Source organism: Protomyctophum parallelum (assembly GCF_964188405.1).
Source record: "Protomyctophum parallelum genome assembly, chromosome: 17".
In the NCBI taxonomy this organism is placed as follows: Eukaryota; Metazoa; Chordata; class Actinopteri; order Myctophiformes; family Myctophidae; genus Protomyctophum; species Protomyctophum parallelum.
The window spans coordinates 22,366,289-22,383,763 of NC_139719.1; the positions used below are offsets into that span (position 1 = coordinate 22,366,289).

The 17,475-nt window shown below is 47.3% G+C and overlaps 1 protein-coding gene across 3 annotated transcripts in view; it reads left to right on the top strand.

Moving 5' to 3' along the window:
- LOC310874843 (caskin-2-like) overlaps window positions 1-17,475 on the top strand; it is a 61,760-nt gene that overhangs the window by 40,985 nt on the left and 3,300 nt on the right. For 2 of the 3 annotated variants that reach the window (XM_083787729.1, XM_083787730.1), the window contains 9 exons: window positions 2,198-2,326; window positions 2,962-3,048; window positions 4,547-4,680; window positions 4,873-4,951; window positions 9,643-9,716; window positions 11,973-12,083; window positions 12,262-12,363; window positions 13,419-13,557; window positions 14,370-16,691. In XM_083787729.1, coding sequence (XP_083643855.1) covers window positions 2,198-2,326; window positions 2,962-3,048; window positions 4,547-4,680; window positions 4,873-4,951; window positions 9,643-9,716; window positions 11,973-12,083; window positions 12,262-12,363; window positions 13,419-13,557; window positions 14,370-16,691 — 3,177 coding nt within the window. The remainder of the gene's footprint in view (window positions 1-2,197; window positions 2,327-2,961; window positions 3,049-4,546; window positions 4,681-4,872; window positions 4,952-9,642; window positions 9,717-11,972; window positions 12,084-12,261; window positions 12,364-13,418; window positions 13,558-14,369; window positions 16,692-17,475) is intronic. The other variant, XM_083787731.1, reaches the window with a different exon arrangement.

A 17,475-nucleotide genomic window follows, 5' to 3' on the forward strand; every position in this document is an offset into this window, starting at 1 on the left:
TCCATCCATCTTCAACCACTTATCCATAGCCGGGTCCCGCAACATCTCCACCAGAGAATACACATACCTGTTCATTTATACATTCAATCCTATTAGATCTGTTTCACACCCAGGTTAATTGCATTCTATATACTATAGTGAAGCAAAGATATTTAAAGATTGTTAAAGAATGTTTAAAAAAATAGCAGATCTAAGCTTGTAGCGCCCGCGCTATGAGCTTGTAGATCTGCTATTTTTCAATAGCTAAAGTATAACATAATGTTTAAAACACCAAAAGGGGTTCCCGTCCTGAACCTGGAGACAAAGGTAGCATATTTTCAGTTGAAAAGATATATAGTTTTTGTTTAGCAAAATGAAGCACACTGACTTTTCCCACCAAAGCAATAGCCTATACACACAGTGAACAGCAGTATTGACATTTGAAATACACAACCTAGTTGTCTGTGTCATGTGAAGGCGTGGTCAGTGGCAAGCTAGGCATGCTTGCCATTCTAATTTAACTCCAACAAACAATGGATTACAAATCCCCCACTAGTTTAGCAGACCAGAATATACACGAGCACAGTGGGGTTCCGGGCGGGGACCCATCGATACGTTGGCTATTCAAAAACCACTGAAATGTTCGGAAGGTTTTGAACAAATCTTCTCCTCTGGGGGTCCCTGCCTGGCACACAACATTTTCAGATGGGGGCGTTTGACATGAAAAAGTTTGGGAACCACCACTGCTACTAGCGTTCAAACAGCAGGAACTAGTAAACAATCAGATACGACCCTATCTGTATAATTTATTTTTAAGGCACGTAAGCCAGGGCATGCACACATGTGCGAGCGCACACACACACACACACACACACACACACACACACACACACACACACACACACACACACACACACACACACACACACACACACACACACACACACACACATTAATAGGATTACTAGGGACAGATTGGGAAGTGTCAGCACAGTGCTAAAGCCCCAAGAGGCTGCGTTGAGATATTGTGCCCCATTAGTGTGTGTGTGTGTGTGTGTGTGTGTGTGTGTGTGTGTGTGTGTGGCTGGCTAGAGGGGAGTGGAGATAAAGGAACTTCATTTTAAAGCCCATAGTTAGTGACAATTCCCTTGCTCAAGAGGCAAACCCAGCATGTGCATGCATGCTTGATGATAATGTCAGTGGTGTCAGCACCCATGGACTGACACACACACACACACACACACACACACACACACACACACACACGGGTGCGTAAGCCCTCTCTGAAGTGGTGATCTTACATTCCTATTCAGCAGCCCCTTATATAACACCAAAAGGGATTGAGACTGAATACGTCCTATTTGAGTTGTTGTTCGATCCATTCAATGAATGGAATGTATGATGACTCATCACATACTTATAAGGTTACTTTTCCACAGCCAAAAGAGGCAGTTTTTGCTTTTAAAGGAGCATGAAACCCTAGATTGATTTGGTAGTTCGTACAAAATACAATACAGTTCAGATTTTAAAACAAATACAGCAGATTAAAAACATGGCAGGCTAGTGAACAACACAGCTGCAGTTAATGCACTTAATAATGGTTATGCGTTGTGCTTAGAACCATGGGGGTAGTAGTAGTCAACTGTATTGTACACCAATGCATACCATAAAGCTACAGTATACCTCATTGGCCGCTGCAATTCATTGGTGCGACCTGTATCGCATGGAACTGGAAGCACAGACAAGGCTCCTGCCACTCAAGTGACTAAGACCCGCCCCCACCTGCCTCTGATTGGCCTACCGAGCGTCCACCCTGTGGCTTCCTATCCCGGAATAAGATGGCGCCCGAGATGCACACCCATTATTCATTTGACTAACTGCAGCTGAGTTGCTTATATCACAGTATACTATGCAGACTGCCATGTTTGAACTGGAGAACAAACTACAGTCAGCCTGTAGGGTTTCATCCCCTTTTAATTCCCATGCTTGCACCCATACAGTATGGATTCATGTGCATGTAACCACATCCACGCATGCATGTTCTTCGTTAAGCAGCACATGTTTGGTTTCCCAAAATTCCCCAAAACAAGTAGACCCAAGTTGGAATCCATGTGGTTGCGCATGCCATGCATGTGTACACATCTATGCGCACACGATATGTACACTCAAACATGATGCATGTTCTACATTTCCTGTATACCTGTTTCCCTGACCCCAGGAGGCACTCTCTCCCGCCAAGCCTCACTGCCATGCCATCGCCAACCGTTCCTGTCCAGAACTCCTCCCTCAAGCCTTGACCCCTCCCCTCAGACCGATGACACTTACACCCTCGCCTATGAGTCTGCAGGTACTCACATACGTGTCCATGTTTTCACACTCACCCCCAAGGTACTGATCATTTTGACTATCCATGGGCCCTTTAACCACTTCAACTCTATATAGAGGGTATGCGCATGCATAAAGTGAGTGGTAAATCGAGTGGCAAAGTGAGTTTAATGTCGTTCATTAAAAATCATATAAGACTTTTCTGTTTGGATGTGCAGTATGTAGGTAGGGCAAAAAAGTTTTTTTTTTATGCCACTCAGTAGGTGTTCCCGCATAACTTCCGGGTATGATGATGATGTCATGCGCATACCCTCTATACTTCATTGATTGAGGTCCCCCATTGGTCTATACTTGGCCCCCCTCCTTATTTCCCTCTATTTCATACTGTATATTTCTTTGCAGAAAATAGCTGATATGCGAGCTCATACATCTGGAATCGTGGCCGAATGTTGGCCTGTATTCTGCCCTGCTACCCAATCTGTTGGTGCGGTTCTCCCTGTGTGTCTGTCAGCACAGCTAGGCCTCTCTCAGCACCAACCAATACGCCGCGCAGCTGTTGCTGCGTATTCGTGACCGTACACGTGCTAGTACGTAGCTGCTGCTCTTCCTGGCTAAAGTGAGCGTGTTTATACATGCATATGTGCATTTGTTTGTTAGGTGCACCACCTGGCAGACAGCCCTCAGTCACAACTAGTCCTGCTTGCTCCACTCAGGACATTTGGGTCCTCAGGAGCTCTCCCACTGGTAAGAGTGTGTGCACCCCGCTTCCCCCCTCCTCCTCCACCCCCCGTGTGGACGCCATGATCCTCAAAAAGCAGCCATCCCAACCTGTGTGTTTTTGTCACTAAGCAGCTCTGTCCCTTATCCCCTTCCTCCCCTCCCGTGTGTGAGGAGTTGAGCCCTTATCAAAACGTATCGGCGACTCGCGGGACCCACCCAAAACAAAGCGCTCGCACATGCAGGTTTGCGTGCAACTGTTCTTGGCAATTCGGTCTTCACCGGGCACGAGCCAGTGAGAACGGGTGCATTCACATGGAGCGAGAACCGAGCAAGAGATGCTGTGTCTGTGCACTTATGCTTGCGCATCCTGTGGGTTTCGTGCGTGAGATTAGGCAACCTGAACATCTCAGTCATGTGCCTATGCTGTACATAAAATAGGTTTCGGTTCATTCACCTTTTTTGTGGTCAAACATGTAATGTAACCCTCTCTGTATCCCTTCTCCCACCTGCACCCCCACACTGTATGGAAGCTTTATCCCCCTCTCATCCCTCTGTGTTCCAAAGGGTTGACCTTTCTGACCCTCCCCTACCAGTAAATCCTCACCTAATGAACAACACATGTTGACTTAAACAGCTAATAGTCCACTAACCATAATTTCCTCCTCAGCATTACAGGATGTTAAGTGTGCAATCATACCCTTATACTGCATTTAATGTACACCTATTAAATTGTGATCTGGTAGCTGAATATCTTGTCTAGTTAATGGATAAACCATAATTCAAAATGCACGCTGCACCCATTGCAATCGCAATCCACAAATGTAGCATTTTAACTACTCACAGACAGTAAACCCTATACTTCATTGACCGGAGTTCCTCTTTTTTGCTCTGCTATAGAGCGCCGAAGTCCTGATGTCACTCACTCATCCCCTCTATTCCCCTGGTTCACGGAAGTCATTTCTCTATGGAGAATAACATGGGGTCATCTTAAAATCGTTTCATATAAGCGTTGTGGTCCAAAAATAAACAAGCTGTCTCTGCGTTATTGTCAGGGAGGTGTCTATGTATCGTTTGCGACAGTCAGTGACTCATATATGATAGTCTGTTACTAGCTAAAATGTAACTAATTCAGTAGCAGTAATAATAGCGTTTTCTCTCAGTCAGTTGATTCTTCATATCCATATGAGTGTAGCGGCCGGGATGACATGTTTATTTTTCAAACACAGTTATTATATAGGCTAAAATCCCCCTATGGTGATTACAATGCAAATAAAAAGTACATGAACCCGTGGATGTGCGCCCGCTACCGATATTGACGTCAGACTTTGGTGCTCAAATTGTGCTCCAAAATAAGGATGCTCTGGGTTCATGTGGTCAATGCAAGGTGGAAATGTGGTCATGAGCCACTTTTACACAGGATGTTCAAGGCAGGAATGTTTTCCTTTGCAATAATCTTTCCTCACACATCACTTTTCCTATTTTCACATCCCCCCCCCCCCCCCTCTCTCTCTCTCTCTCTCAGGAGGGGACAGAAACAGTGTTGGTAGCTCTGGCAGTGTGGGCAGCAGTCGTAGTGCTGGTAGCGGGCAGAGCTCAGAGAGTGCAGGCCACAAACAGAACGGGACTCATGCCCGCCACACCCCCGATACTGGCAAGGTTAGAACTGGAAATGGAATGCTAATATGGAAATCCTTTTGCAAACACTTCGAAGCCATGTTTCATCGAGGGAAGAAAATAAACCTTGACTGTTTGTACACATGCAGTACATTCCATCACTAACAACCGAACCCTGAGTTAAAGTGTCAAAACTGACTTTGTTTCCACTGTATTCCGTTTATTCCTGTATAGCTGGGGCCCTCTGCTGGTGAACTAGGGGACCATCACCCTCACACCTCAGACCACAGCAAACCGGTTGATGGAACTCCAGGTGAGTCACTGCACTCCAGCCTCTCCTGTCCTAATCATCTGTCCTCCCCGTCTCAGCTGTTAATTCTTATTTGCCCTGTGGAATGCTGATGGCAGTTATGATTGTTCAGCACTCTTGAATCTTAGAGGAATATAATTATGTCTACTCTAGCCTATGAAGCCAGTATACTTCCTCAGACAAGGTGGCCGGCCAAGAAATATATCCTGAGACTTTGGCTATAAGAATGATGTGAGCATCCTTTCCACACTGATGAATGATAACAGTCTATGGGCATTAGGCAGGTTACCGTGAGTGATGTGTTAAACACATCCAACTAGTAAATCCCTGGCTGTCGTTCAAATATGAAAGTGATGCTAACTTAATTACATCCTCAAAATGTCTAGGGGACAGTAGCGTATATACAGGGGAATTAATGACCGCCTAGGCCTGGCACCATGCAAATGGGTGGGCACACATGCGTATACGTGCATACTTATTTTCCCCCTTCGGTTTCCTCAAAATATGAAGTCAGCCAGGTGACTTTGAGATTGACAGGTGTCGTGATGTCACAGCCCAGGGGTCCAACACGATAGTTACATTGAAGGCAGACAGGAAAGAGGGAGAGAGATGCAGCAAAGGTCGTCATGGACGGGACTCGAACACGTGACACGCTGTCAGGCGAGAGCCTATATGTGGCATGTGCCTGGACCACTAGGCCAGCGGGTGCCCCCCAGTAGACTACATCAGATCATGTTCCCAGAAGTTGTATGCCAGCTCTGGCATACAAACGGGAGGCGTGATAAACAGCTGCTCCAAGACACTTCATCCCAACACAACACAACACAACAACAGCAGGCTAAAGTTACAACACGTACACTCTCCCAGGCAGCCTACTAGCACCATAATACTGTGCACATAATACTGTGGTTACCACACACACACACACACACACACACACACACACACACACAGTCTCACACACACACACACACACACACACACACACACACACACACACACACACACACACACACACACACACACACACACACACACACACACACACACACACACACACACACAACTCACAGTATATTGTTTGTGAGTGCACAACAGCTAGTTTCAACTCGCTTCCAATTTTCAAATTAAGCAAGATAAGCACCCCCATAGCATAGCAGACAACACGTGGGGCATAATCAGTGAAAATCCATTAATTATGACCTTTGATGTCTTCAGTCACGTAGTAATCCATAATCAGGGGCGGACGCTGTTGTGGAGTTTGCCGGCCGAGTAAAGGTGAACTCCCAGGCTCAGGATACAACTGTAGCTCCTCCTGGGACCGCTGACTTCCTTCCAAAAACGTTTGACGGGGGGTGAAGAAAAAACTAATCTGCCACATTCTATAGAAACAGCAGATAACAACACAAGCACATGATAATAGTGTCAAGCATCAGGCATGACCAATCAATCTAACACAGGCACAGAGGGACAAACTAGGCAGCTCTGCCTGCACCTGTCCCCAGGTTTCAGCCAAGCCCCTTAACGAGTTGGTTCTCAATCAGTCCCTCTCTGCAGCTCTAGAGTATCTGGATCAAGACGGGTAGAGAACAGGACAACACACTTACACACATATAAGTAGACTCAAAATTATATATTTATACTAGTTATCGTTATACTGTAGATGCCGTTCTTGTTTTTGGTGTGAATGGCCCCTCAGATTACAAGCAACCTTGTCATAGGCAGGTTACTGAAACATGCCGGTGCAGTGCAGTTGTTCACTGGAGAACTAAATAAATGTTTCCTGTTTTTAATACGGAGTTGATTCTTTGACAAGCAATCAATATCTAACAGAGGGAATTGACCAGTGCCTTCATCTCTTAAACTAAATATCGGCCCTATGACATATTTCCAGTTTCCATATTCCACTTTCCTGAAGACCAATCTGTTGACTTTAAAATAGAGGGCACACCTGTAAAGACAAAAGGAGACAGAATAAGCTGAAGTCACCCCACCACAGAAACCAATAAACCCCATCAGCACCACACCCAGTGTACAGTATAAACAACAGATCACTGCTCTGAAGAAATCAGAGGAGGGATATATGTCTTAGGAGGTCATTTCAGCATGAGCCATCGGATCTAAGCTCTATATGAAAGGAGGGAAGGGGAAAGAACTGGGACATTTTCTCCTGGTTTAGGATGTTTGTGCCGAGCAGCTAGGCCAAGAGCCTCTCTCAGCGAAGGAGTGAGGGATTTCAACTGACCCGGGGGTAGGGTGTGGATGGTGGGGGGGGGGATATATAGGAGAGAAGAAGGAGAAGAAAAGGAGCAAGACGAAATGCAGGAAGGGAGGGATGGGAAGCGTATAGAGGGGAGGAGACGGAAAAATACACGGCATGCAGGGAGTGGAAAAAGTGGGAAAAGAAACCTCTCAGTTAAACGAAGGGGGCAGAGGGAGCCGGGAGGGAGACGAGGGAATGACATGGCTGTGTGAAAAGAGAGCGGGGAAAGCTTGCGAGGCGTTGTGTTGACAGCGTGAGCATCAGGCCAGGGAGCAGCGGCAGAGGCAAGCGCTCGGATAGCTCTACAGGTGAGCCCAGAAACGGTGGACAAATTAAGTGCAAAACGGCCGGTGTGTGGTCAGTCAGTCACATTCTTTCTGAAGGGTGCAAATTTATTTATTTTTAATTGTTTCGGAAATTAGCATTTTAAAATGTTAAAATGTTAGGCCTGGCTCAGAGGTCATTGCTTGATTTGCTTCATAAGCAACGTGCTTCTCACTGAAAACATGAATGTTAAATTGTTCTGAGATCAGAATGTGGATATTCTGTATAAGGAAGTCCTGTGATAAAAAAAAACAAACAGGTTAACCTATTACCCTTGAGAATATATATTTGTCTTCATCACGGTTAACGGGCAGGTTAGCTGCTGATTAGCTTTTTTCTCACAATAAATCAGTGTTTAGTGTGCGGCTTCTGCTGTTTTATAATGACACACACACTCACATCAGATGATACTGACGTGTTCGTATGGACTGTCTATGCGTCGTAAATATTCTCCTTCTTTGGTCTTGTTGTGAGTAGCAGTGAGTGCTGTTTTGGAGCCGATTAGGTGTGCAGATGCACACATTTTTTTTCTCCCATCATTCTCTTTCTTTCGCCGTCTATCTGCCTGTTTCTCTTACCCCCCCGGGGGCCAAATAAGTCATCGCTAGGTGCCGTTCCACTCCCCTGGGAGACACAGGGCCCCTGACTTGTTGACAACAAAGGCGGGAGTATGGCAGAGATGGCAGAAGAACAGGGGGGGTGGAATTAGAAATACAGAAACAAAGCAAATAATGATAGAGTAAAACCAAAAGGGCATTCCGTGAGACAGAGCTGTGCAGAGAACGCATGAGGCAGATGGAGACTGACGGGAGAGGCTATATAACAGAAAGTGTGCTGCAGTCGGAGAGAGAGAGAGAGAGAGAGGTGGGGGCCATCAAAACCCTTGGCCTCGGGTCAAAACAAGACAGAGAAGGAGGCCAGAGGGTGCATTCTTCGGTGAACTGTGGTGATATGTCATGAGTGAGTGTGCTGCTCACTGGGGCTTTCAGATCATCTGCAGATAACACACCTTCACTCACCTGGAAAGACAAGCAGACAGGAGTCAACACAGCACAGCAACACACACACACACACACACACACACACACACACACACACACACACTGCACAAATTATGCATTGCACATACAGTATAGCTATGAGAATATTATATAGACAACATTGAGTATTACAATTCACTCTGCATTTGACTTGGTGTTTTTTATGGTGACAGGTGGCTTATTTTGTTGTCAAAGTTACACAACAAACTAATTTCTTCCAAAAAGTGAAAGTTTGTTCAAGCTGCAATCCAGATCATATGTGACCAGTCTTGATCGAGAGACTGCCATTGGATTTTTTTAATTTTTGTTTTTATCATGTCATATGAAAGCAGGGAATCATAGCTTCAAATTGACATATTGGTTGTGCAGTTTGACCCACTAGTTTTTGAGATATGGCTTATAGTGTAATGTCTTGCAGAGCTACAGCAATCTGAGAATTTGGTCTTCAAAGATGCAGTAACATTGTATTTGAATCAGTCTTCATGGTAGAATATACGTTCATATAATATAAATGAGCTACCATAGCACATCTGCAGTGGTTGGAGGTGGTCTCCCTACTCAGTTAGGACACCTACTGGTCGACAAGAAGTACTGCCTTTGAAGCTCTTGACTTAAACCATTTGGGACTGACACCAGATAATACAATCATGACAGTTTTCAATATGTTGTTCCAGGGACCCCCCCCCCCCCCCCCCCCCCCCCAGAAGAAAAGATTTGAGTTAAAAACGTTCGCTTAGAAAGAATATATTCAAAGATTTTCTCGATTTTTCAAAAATAGCAGACCTACAAGCTCATAGTGCAGCACTCGGTGCCGCGCTATGAGCTTGTAGGTCTGCTATTTTTGTGTTATTTTTCAACTGCTAAAGTATAACATAATTAAGTGCAGATCAAGAGGATGTTCTGTTTTAGCTCAGCGGGAAACATTTGGTCTCCTATCATGTGATGTGAGAGATCGGTGTTCGAATCCCGGGGAGGACATAAAAGCTTTGGATTGCAGCTTTCAATACATACCGGTATAATATAACAATACATGTAATATGGAAGGATTCATCTTGTATGTTTCATAGGTGGTCCGCGCCGGCAGGTCAACGGAGCCCCTCAGAAAGGTTTTATGAGACCAGCGCAACTCCTGGAAGGCAAGGTGAGTTCTGCTGTGTGTGTGTGTGTGTGTGTGTGTGTGTGTGTGTGTGTGTGTGTGTGTGTGTGTGTGTGTGTGTGTGTGTGTGTGTGTGTGTGTGCGTGTGTGTCAGTGTGTGTGTGTGCGTGCGTGCGTGCGTGCGTGCGTGCGCGCGTGCGTGCGTGTGTGTGTGTGTGTGTGTGTGTGTGTGTGTGTTGTGTGTGTGTGTGTGTGTGTGTGTGTGTGAACAGAATGATAGTGTAGAATAAACTGTAGATAGTGAACAGTAATACTAGTAACCAGAGTAGCAACCCTTAGTTACGGGTCCATTTGGTAACATTTCTACAACCCTCTCAAGAGTTAGAAATGGATGGCTGTGGCTCAGCTGTCCAGGTACCTTGGCCGGTAGTCCAAGTCTGGCAGTGTGCTGTGGTTTCGATTCCCGATCCCAACGGCCTTTACTGCATGTCACCCCCCATTTCCTGTCAGCCTACTGTCTGTCCCTCTATATAAAATAAAACACGAAAGCCTCAACAAAAAAAAAGAGTTACAAATGGATAGTATCTTTGGTGATATTTGTACCTCTTGGTCTTCATTTATTCTATTTGCACACTCTCAAGTGTTTAAACGAACACTGAGGATTTTACACACAAACACTGACATCATTCAAACAATACCGCGGATAGTTCTGGGCTGGATAGTTCACGGCATTGACTACCCTGACATTTCCTGCGCGTCACTCACTGGTACGAACAGTAGTAAATAGTAATGCATGTATGTCCAGTAGTGTATTGTATATAGAGTTAGACTAGGATATGCATGCATAAAGTGAGTGGCAAATCGAGTGACAAAGTGGTTGGCAAAGTGAGTTTAACGTTGTTTAATGCAATCAGATAGGACTTTTCTGTTTGGATGTATGGGCTCCAGTTGCCACCATTGGTGTGTGAACGTGGGGCGTGAGGACGCTGGCGTCGACTGTTCGCCGCTTCACCTCCCAATGTATGAATGAATGGACCATTGTAAAGCGCTTTGAGTAGGCACGTAGTGCATAGAAAAGCACTATAAAAAATGCAATCCATTATTATTATTATAAGCCAGAAAGTAGTGTGTTTTGACACTCAGTAGGTGTTCCCGCATAACTTCCGGCTATGATGATGATGATGTCACGCGTATACTCTATCATAATAACACTGTATGCATCCTCTCTCTGTGCACCAGGACTCTGTGTCTCTCTATCATAATAACACTGTCCTCTCTCTCTCTGCATCAGGACTCTGTGTCTCTCTATCATAGTAACACTGTCCTCTCTCTGTGCACCAGGACTCTGTGTCTCTCTATCATAATAACACTGTCCTCTCTCTGTGCACCAGGACTCTGTGTGTCTCTATCATAATAACACTGTCCTCTCTCTGTGCACCAGGACTCTGTGTCTCTCTATCATAATAACACTGTCCTCTCTCTGTGCACCAGGACTCTGTGTGTCTCTATCATAATAACACTGTCCTCTCTCTGTGCACCAGGACTCTGTGTGTCTCTATCATAATAACACTGTCCTCTCTCTGTGCACCAGGACTCTGTGTCTCTATCATAATAACACTGTCCTCTCTCTGTGCACCAGGACTCTGTGTCTCTATCATAATAACACTGTCCTCTCTCTGTGCACCAGGACTCTGTGTCTCTCTATCATAATAACACTGTCCTCTCTCTGTGCACCAGGACTCTGTGTCTCTCTATCATAATAACACTGTGTGCGTCCTCTCTCTCTCTGCATCAGGACTCTGTGTCTCTCTATCATAGTAACACTGTGTGCGTCCTCTCTCTCTGCATCAGGACTCTGTGTCTCTCTATCATAGTAACACTGTGTGCGTCCTCTCTCTCTCTGCATCAGGACTCTGTGTCTCTCTATCATAGTAACACTGTGTGCGTCCTCTCTCTCTCTGCATCAGGACTCTGTGTCTCTCTATCATAATAACACTGTGTGCGTCCTCTCTCTCTCTGCATCAGGACTCTGTGTCTCTCTATCATAGTAACACTGTGTGCGTCCTCTCTCTCTCTGCATCAGGACTCTGTGTCTCTCTATCATAATAACACTGTGTGCGTCCTCTCTCTCTCTGCATCAGGACTCTGTGTCTCTCTATCATAGTAACACTGTGTGCGTCCTCTCTCTCTGCATCAGGACTCTGTGTCTCTCTATCATAATAACACTGTGTGCGTCCTCTCTCTCTGCATCAGGACTCTGTGTCTCTCTATCATAATAACACTGTGTGCGTCCTCTCTCAGGACTCTGAGGCCATCTACCAGTGGCTATGTGAGTTCCAGCTGGAGCACTACACGTCCAACTTCCTCAGCGCCGGTTATGATGTACCCACCATCAGCAGGATGACCCCTGAGGTCCGTGTGTGTGTGTGTGTGTGTGTGTGTGTGTGCGCGCGCGTGTGTGTCTCTACTAATTAGAGTGTAGCTTGTGAAATAAAGCAATGTTTAAAACGCATAAAGAACATGAATGATGTGATATAGTCTATGTGTGATATGTGATATATCCGTCTCAACATGGCGTGTTGCTCTTCAGGATCTGACAGCCATCGGGGTCACCAAACCAGGCCACCGTAAGAAGATCTCAATAGAGATTGGCAACCTAAGCATCCCTGAGTGGCTGCCTGACTACATTCCGGTAAGGAAACCATACAGTCATACAGTACATAGCACTACATGCAGTCAAATCTTTAAAAAAAAAATCGAATTATTGCAGAAGACAATAAAAAAAAACTATTTTCTTATTTGTTCTTTTATTTGTTCTTTTTATTCAATTATAAAAAAAGAATTACCCCATTTTCTCCCAATGTAGTCGTTAAGCCTATATTGATACCTCCTCCGCACACACATTTCTGTGTTGTTACTGCTGTTGTAGTCTCGCGTAGCCAGACAACTATTCCACAATCTATTCCACAATCTCCGAAAATATATTTTTAAATATCTTTACATTTTCTTTTTGTATTTTCTTTTCTGCTAAGCAACATGCTATATAATGCTTAGATGATTTATATTTATATTAGAATACATTTGCGTGACCGTAAAGACGAAACGGAAGTGGGGAGGAGGCTCCACTCCCACTTTATCGCTTACGCATGATAGCTCTTCCGTTGGTCCAGACTGTATGATGAAGCGTTTGGAAATTGCGAGAGTAACGCGAGACTACTGCTGTTGTAATCCCACTGTCTCACACCTGCCAGTGAGGAGCCCCCACCAGGAGGTCGACGTAGAGCCTTCGTCCTACTCCTCCCGCCCAGCTGACGGGCGCCTCCCCGCAGCCCGTAGGAGTGCGTCACGTGCAATGACAAATATCCCCCTTAACACGACGGGCCAATTGTGTTCCTGTGTATAGACCTAGATGTCTACCCAAAACCCAAACAAGTGAAAATAGCCGATCTACAAGCTAACAGCGCATTTCACTTACACTTAAAAGTTACTTGTGGAATCTATTTTAATTGTTTTAATTTTATTTAGGAAATTCTTTTGAAAAACGTGAATGAATTTATGGAAAAAACGTTTATGTGTATTTTATTTTTTGGAAAATCTTTTGAAATGAAAATACAAACTATAAACATCAGTCCGCGACCCACACATAGGTCCCTGACCCACTGTTTGGGAGGCAAAAGCCGGTTGCAACAGCAACAATTTTGTTAACCTACTGTACCCTCCCCTCCCGTTCCCTGTTTGGCCATGCAGTTGGACCTCGGGGAGTGGTTGAGTGTGATAGGACTGCCCCAGTACCAGAAGAGGTTGTGCGAGAACGGCTACGACTGCGTCGCCATCGTCAAGGATATCACGTGGGAGGACCTGCAGGAGATAGGAATCACTAAACTTGGTAGGATGCAAACAGGCCATTTTGGAAAGAACTCGGGCCCCATCCCTGCTTCCTTTCACAGGTGTTACCGATGATACTAATGAAGGCTCTGTTCCATTCTGGTCAAACAGAGTCAGGGTGCTGCTATTGTGCATGTTGGCTCACTGGAAACACTCCTCCCCTCAATTAAAGTGTCCTTGAGTGGGTTCCAAGTGGCCCCCGTACAGGTGTGTAAGTTTTGGGGGTCCTTGAAATTAAAAAAGTGGTATCATCTGTAACACCTGTGAAGGAAGTAGGGAAGCAGCCCGGAAGTAGGAAGAGTTATTCTGTGTGCATAGAGCCCATTTATCCTCCTTCAATGTCGTTTATAGCTTGAAGATTTGTTTCTTTTAGAGCTCGCAGGCAGACAGATCGACGAAAAGACAAAGGAATAAACTTATTTCTGTAAACAAATCTGTGTCGTTTTAGATTTCATCGTTGGCTATTCATGATTTTTCCAAACTAGCAGATCTACAAGCTCGCAGCACGACACAAGGTGACACGCTGTGAGCTTGTATATCTGCTATTTTAGAAAATAATAAAGTTTGGGCAAATCTTTTGAGTATAATATTTTTAAAGCAAACATTTTTAACTAAAATCTTTGCTTCTGGGGGTCCCTGAAACAAAATATTTTGAGACGGGGGTTCACAGCCAAATACATACAAATACATTTTGTTGGGTCCTTGACAGTTTTTCAGAAAACTGTCCGGATGTGTAGAAGCGGCCTCAGGTCTCAATGGGTTTTTATCACAGGTGTATCTGTGGTTGCTGATTGTGATTTTCTGTGTTCTCAGGTCACCAGAAAAAGCTGATGCTTGCGGTGAAGAGACTGTGTGACCTGCAGCGCTCCAGGGCTGGCGGAGGAGGAGGGGGCACGCTGCGACGGAACCCCCCGGCCGCCCTGGAGCTGGTGGCCATCGAGCACGCGCCGGCGCACAACGCCCACGCCTCCGACGACTGCTGCTCCTCCCCTCGCACCCCGCGGGCGCTGCTCTCCTTCCAGGACAGCGAGCTGAGCGCCGAGCTGCAGAGCGCCATGACGGGCAGGGCCGGGGGAGGGGTGGGCGAGGCGCCGTTCGGCGTGAGGGGCGTGGCTTCGCCGGCGGTGTCGGCCATGTCGGTGAGCCAGGAGAGCATCGGGATGCGGTCCAGGGGCTCCGGGAATTCCGGGAATTCCGGGAACTCTCACCCGGGAAGCGGTACGTTGGCGTCGACGAGGACGCCGAGCCAATCGGACGAGAGCCTGGCCAACGGCGGAGAGGCGAGGCGCGGAGGAGACAGCCCCCCCGGAGCACGGAACAGACAGGGACCCTCGAAAACGTGGGACCACCAGAGTCAGTCGGCCGATCCGGCCAAACCGCCGTTCACCCCACCGCTAACCCCGAGCAAGATGCCCCGCTTTGCCTACCCGGTGCTCCCCGCCAAGAAGGCCAAGCCTTGCCCGACCCCCGCCCGCCTCTACCAGCCTCGCCACTCCTCCCCGTCCTCACCTTCCCCGCAGGCCTCCCCCACCCAGAGGCAGTTCGTCTACCAAGCCCAGGGAAGGGGCAGCGACGGGGGTCCACCGCCACGCACGCTCTCCAAGCCCCTGGCCGGAGCCGTCCCTCTCCCAGGCCCCGGCCCCGGCGACAGCCTCACCGCAGACGCTCTCCACTGCGTGCCTAAGAAGCGCACCCAGAGCCTGACGCGCTACGCCCTCTCTGACGGAGAGCCGGACGACGACGAGGACGACGAATCCGGCGGCACTGGCTCGGCGTCCGCCGTGCCCTCGTACGCCACCCTGGCACGCCGGCCTGGACGCGGCCACGCCACCGGCGGCGCCAGGGGCGCCCAGCGCCACATCAACCGCAGCCACTCGTTCGCCGTCCGCTCCAGGCGCAAAGGTCCTCCCCCGCCGCCGCCGAAGCGGATGAGCTCTGTGACCGCCCCCCCCTCGGGGGAGGATGTTAAAGTCGAGGCGGACGTCGCGAGGGAGGGAGGGATAGAGACGGAGAGCGCCGGCAGTGTGAGGAGCATCGCGGCCAGGCTAGAGGGAAGCGCCAACAGTCCCTCCAGGAGGATGGACGTTCCACCACCCCGCACGCCAGTCTTGTCCAATCGTAGCCCACTCTCGTCCCCTCATTCTCGCGTGCCGTCTCCAAACAGCCCTGGGCTTTCCAGCGTCGTCGCTGTCCCCTTGTCCCCTAAGCCTCTCCCCACTCTGGGCATGCGGCCTCTGAGGAGGATGGGCAGTGGCGAGAGGGCAGAAGTGGGGGTTGACAAAGAACAGAAAGACAAAGGAACAGAAGGCACGTTTGAAGAAAAGGAGAAGGTCGTGAAAAGTGGTCCGGTATCACAGAACGCGTCTACCAAGGGCCGCTGTCTGCCTTTCGCCGAGGGTGGCAACCTCACAATCAAACAGCGGCCCAGGATGGCAGTCTGTAATCAGGCAGAGGCAGAAATCAAGATCCGGGATCCTCCAGAGTTCCCCGTGCAGGTTCCAAAGACTCTGGAGCTTCCGGAGTTCAACCTAAAGGAGTCGGACACGGTGAAAAGACGCTACAAACCCAGAGACAAAGACGCGCAGACACCAGAGGAGGAGACCTCCCCCACCAGTCAGGATGATGCACCCTCACACCCGTCAGTCAGAACCAGCAACTTCCACACGCACGCCAACGGTGACTCGCTGAGCGACGGGGAATCTCAAAAGAGGCCACAAGTCGTTCTCCAGAGAGTAGGCTCCATGGGAAAAGGCCCGAAACCACCTGTGTCCTCTAAACCCTCCAGTCCTCTCAAACCACCCCTCACCAGCAAGCCAGCCAACGCGCAAATAAAAATAGCACCAGCATCATCTCCTTATCAGCCTGGCACCCAGACACAAACGGCCATCCCTAAACTGACCAATGTACAGATTCAGACGGCTTCGCCTAAGCCTGCGGGTGGTGTTCAGACACACGCTTTTGTGCCAAGTCCCAAATCCGCCGGGCACCACCCACTGGCACTGACATCCAAGCAGCAAGCGAGTGCGTCACAGTCTTCGGCAACGATGATCGCCAAGCCAATGAGTCCACAGAAGCATGTGGGCGTGTTTGTGTCACGACTCCCTCAGCCCACCTCAACTTCTATTCCATCTCCAGGTAACAGAACAACATTGTTTGTGCAGTAGCTTCTATTTATAGAACTTGAAGTGAATGGAAATGATCTCATAGTCTCATAGCCTCAGGGTTCGATAAACACACACACACACACACACACACACACGAAAAGGGGCAGGGAGCCATGGACCTTTTCTCAAGCTCGATATACTTATCTACTGACTGTATAAGGAAAGTTTTACAAACTTGAACCAAATATGGACATGGTTAATGTGTGTGTCGGCCCGTGCACACGGTAACTACCAAAAATTATATTGGGGAAAGAAAAGAGAGACAGGTCTGGCAGACTGGCACCAAAACAAATCACAATAAAATCAACACAAAAACATGCTGTGCTGGGGGTTAACAACATACACACAAATAAAAACCAAAAGGTCCCACAGTGCAGTCCCAACAAGAAAGGAAACCGTGTGCAGGGTGAACCTTGCCTTGAACAAGGTTACACTGTAACAAATGGAGAGAGAAAACAATTCCGACATGCCAGTCGAAAACAAACTCAAATCTATGCCTCTACACTGTAGCTCAAATAAACATCAAAACAAAAGGGTAAAATAATAGTAGAAAACTGTAGCTGGACTGGTCCCTTAAGGAAACGTTGACAGCCTAGTATTTCAACATAATGCAAACACTATTCAAATCATTATTAAAAGAACAAACAATATAAACCTACTTTGATTTGCAGTAGATTATACTGCAGCACAATGCAACGGCACCACAGTTACAAGAAAAGGACAGTGATAGTTACAAAACTATCAAAAACTAAAAA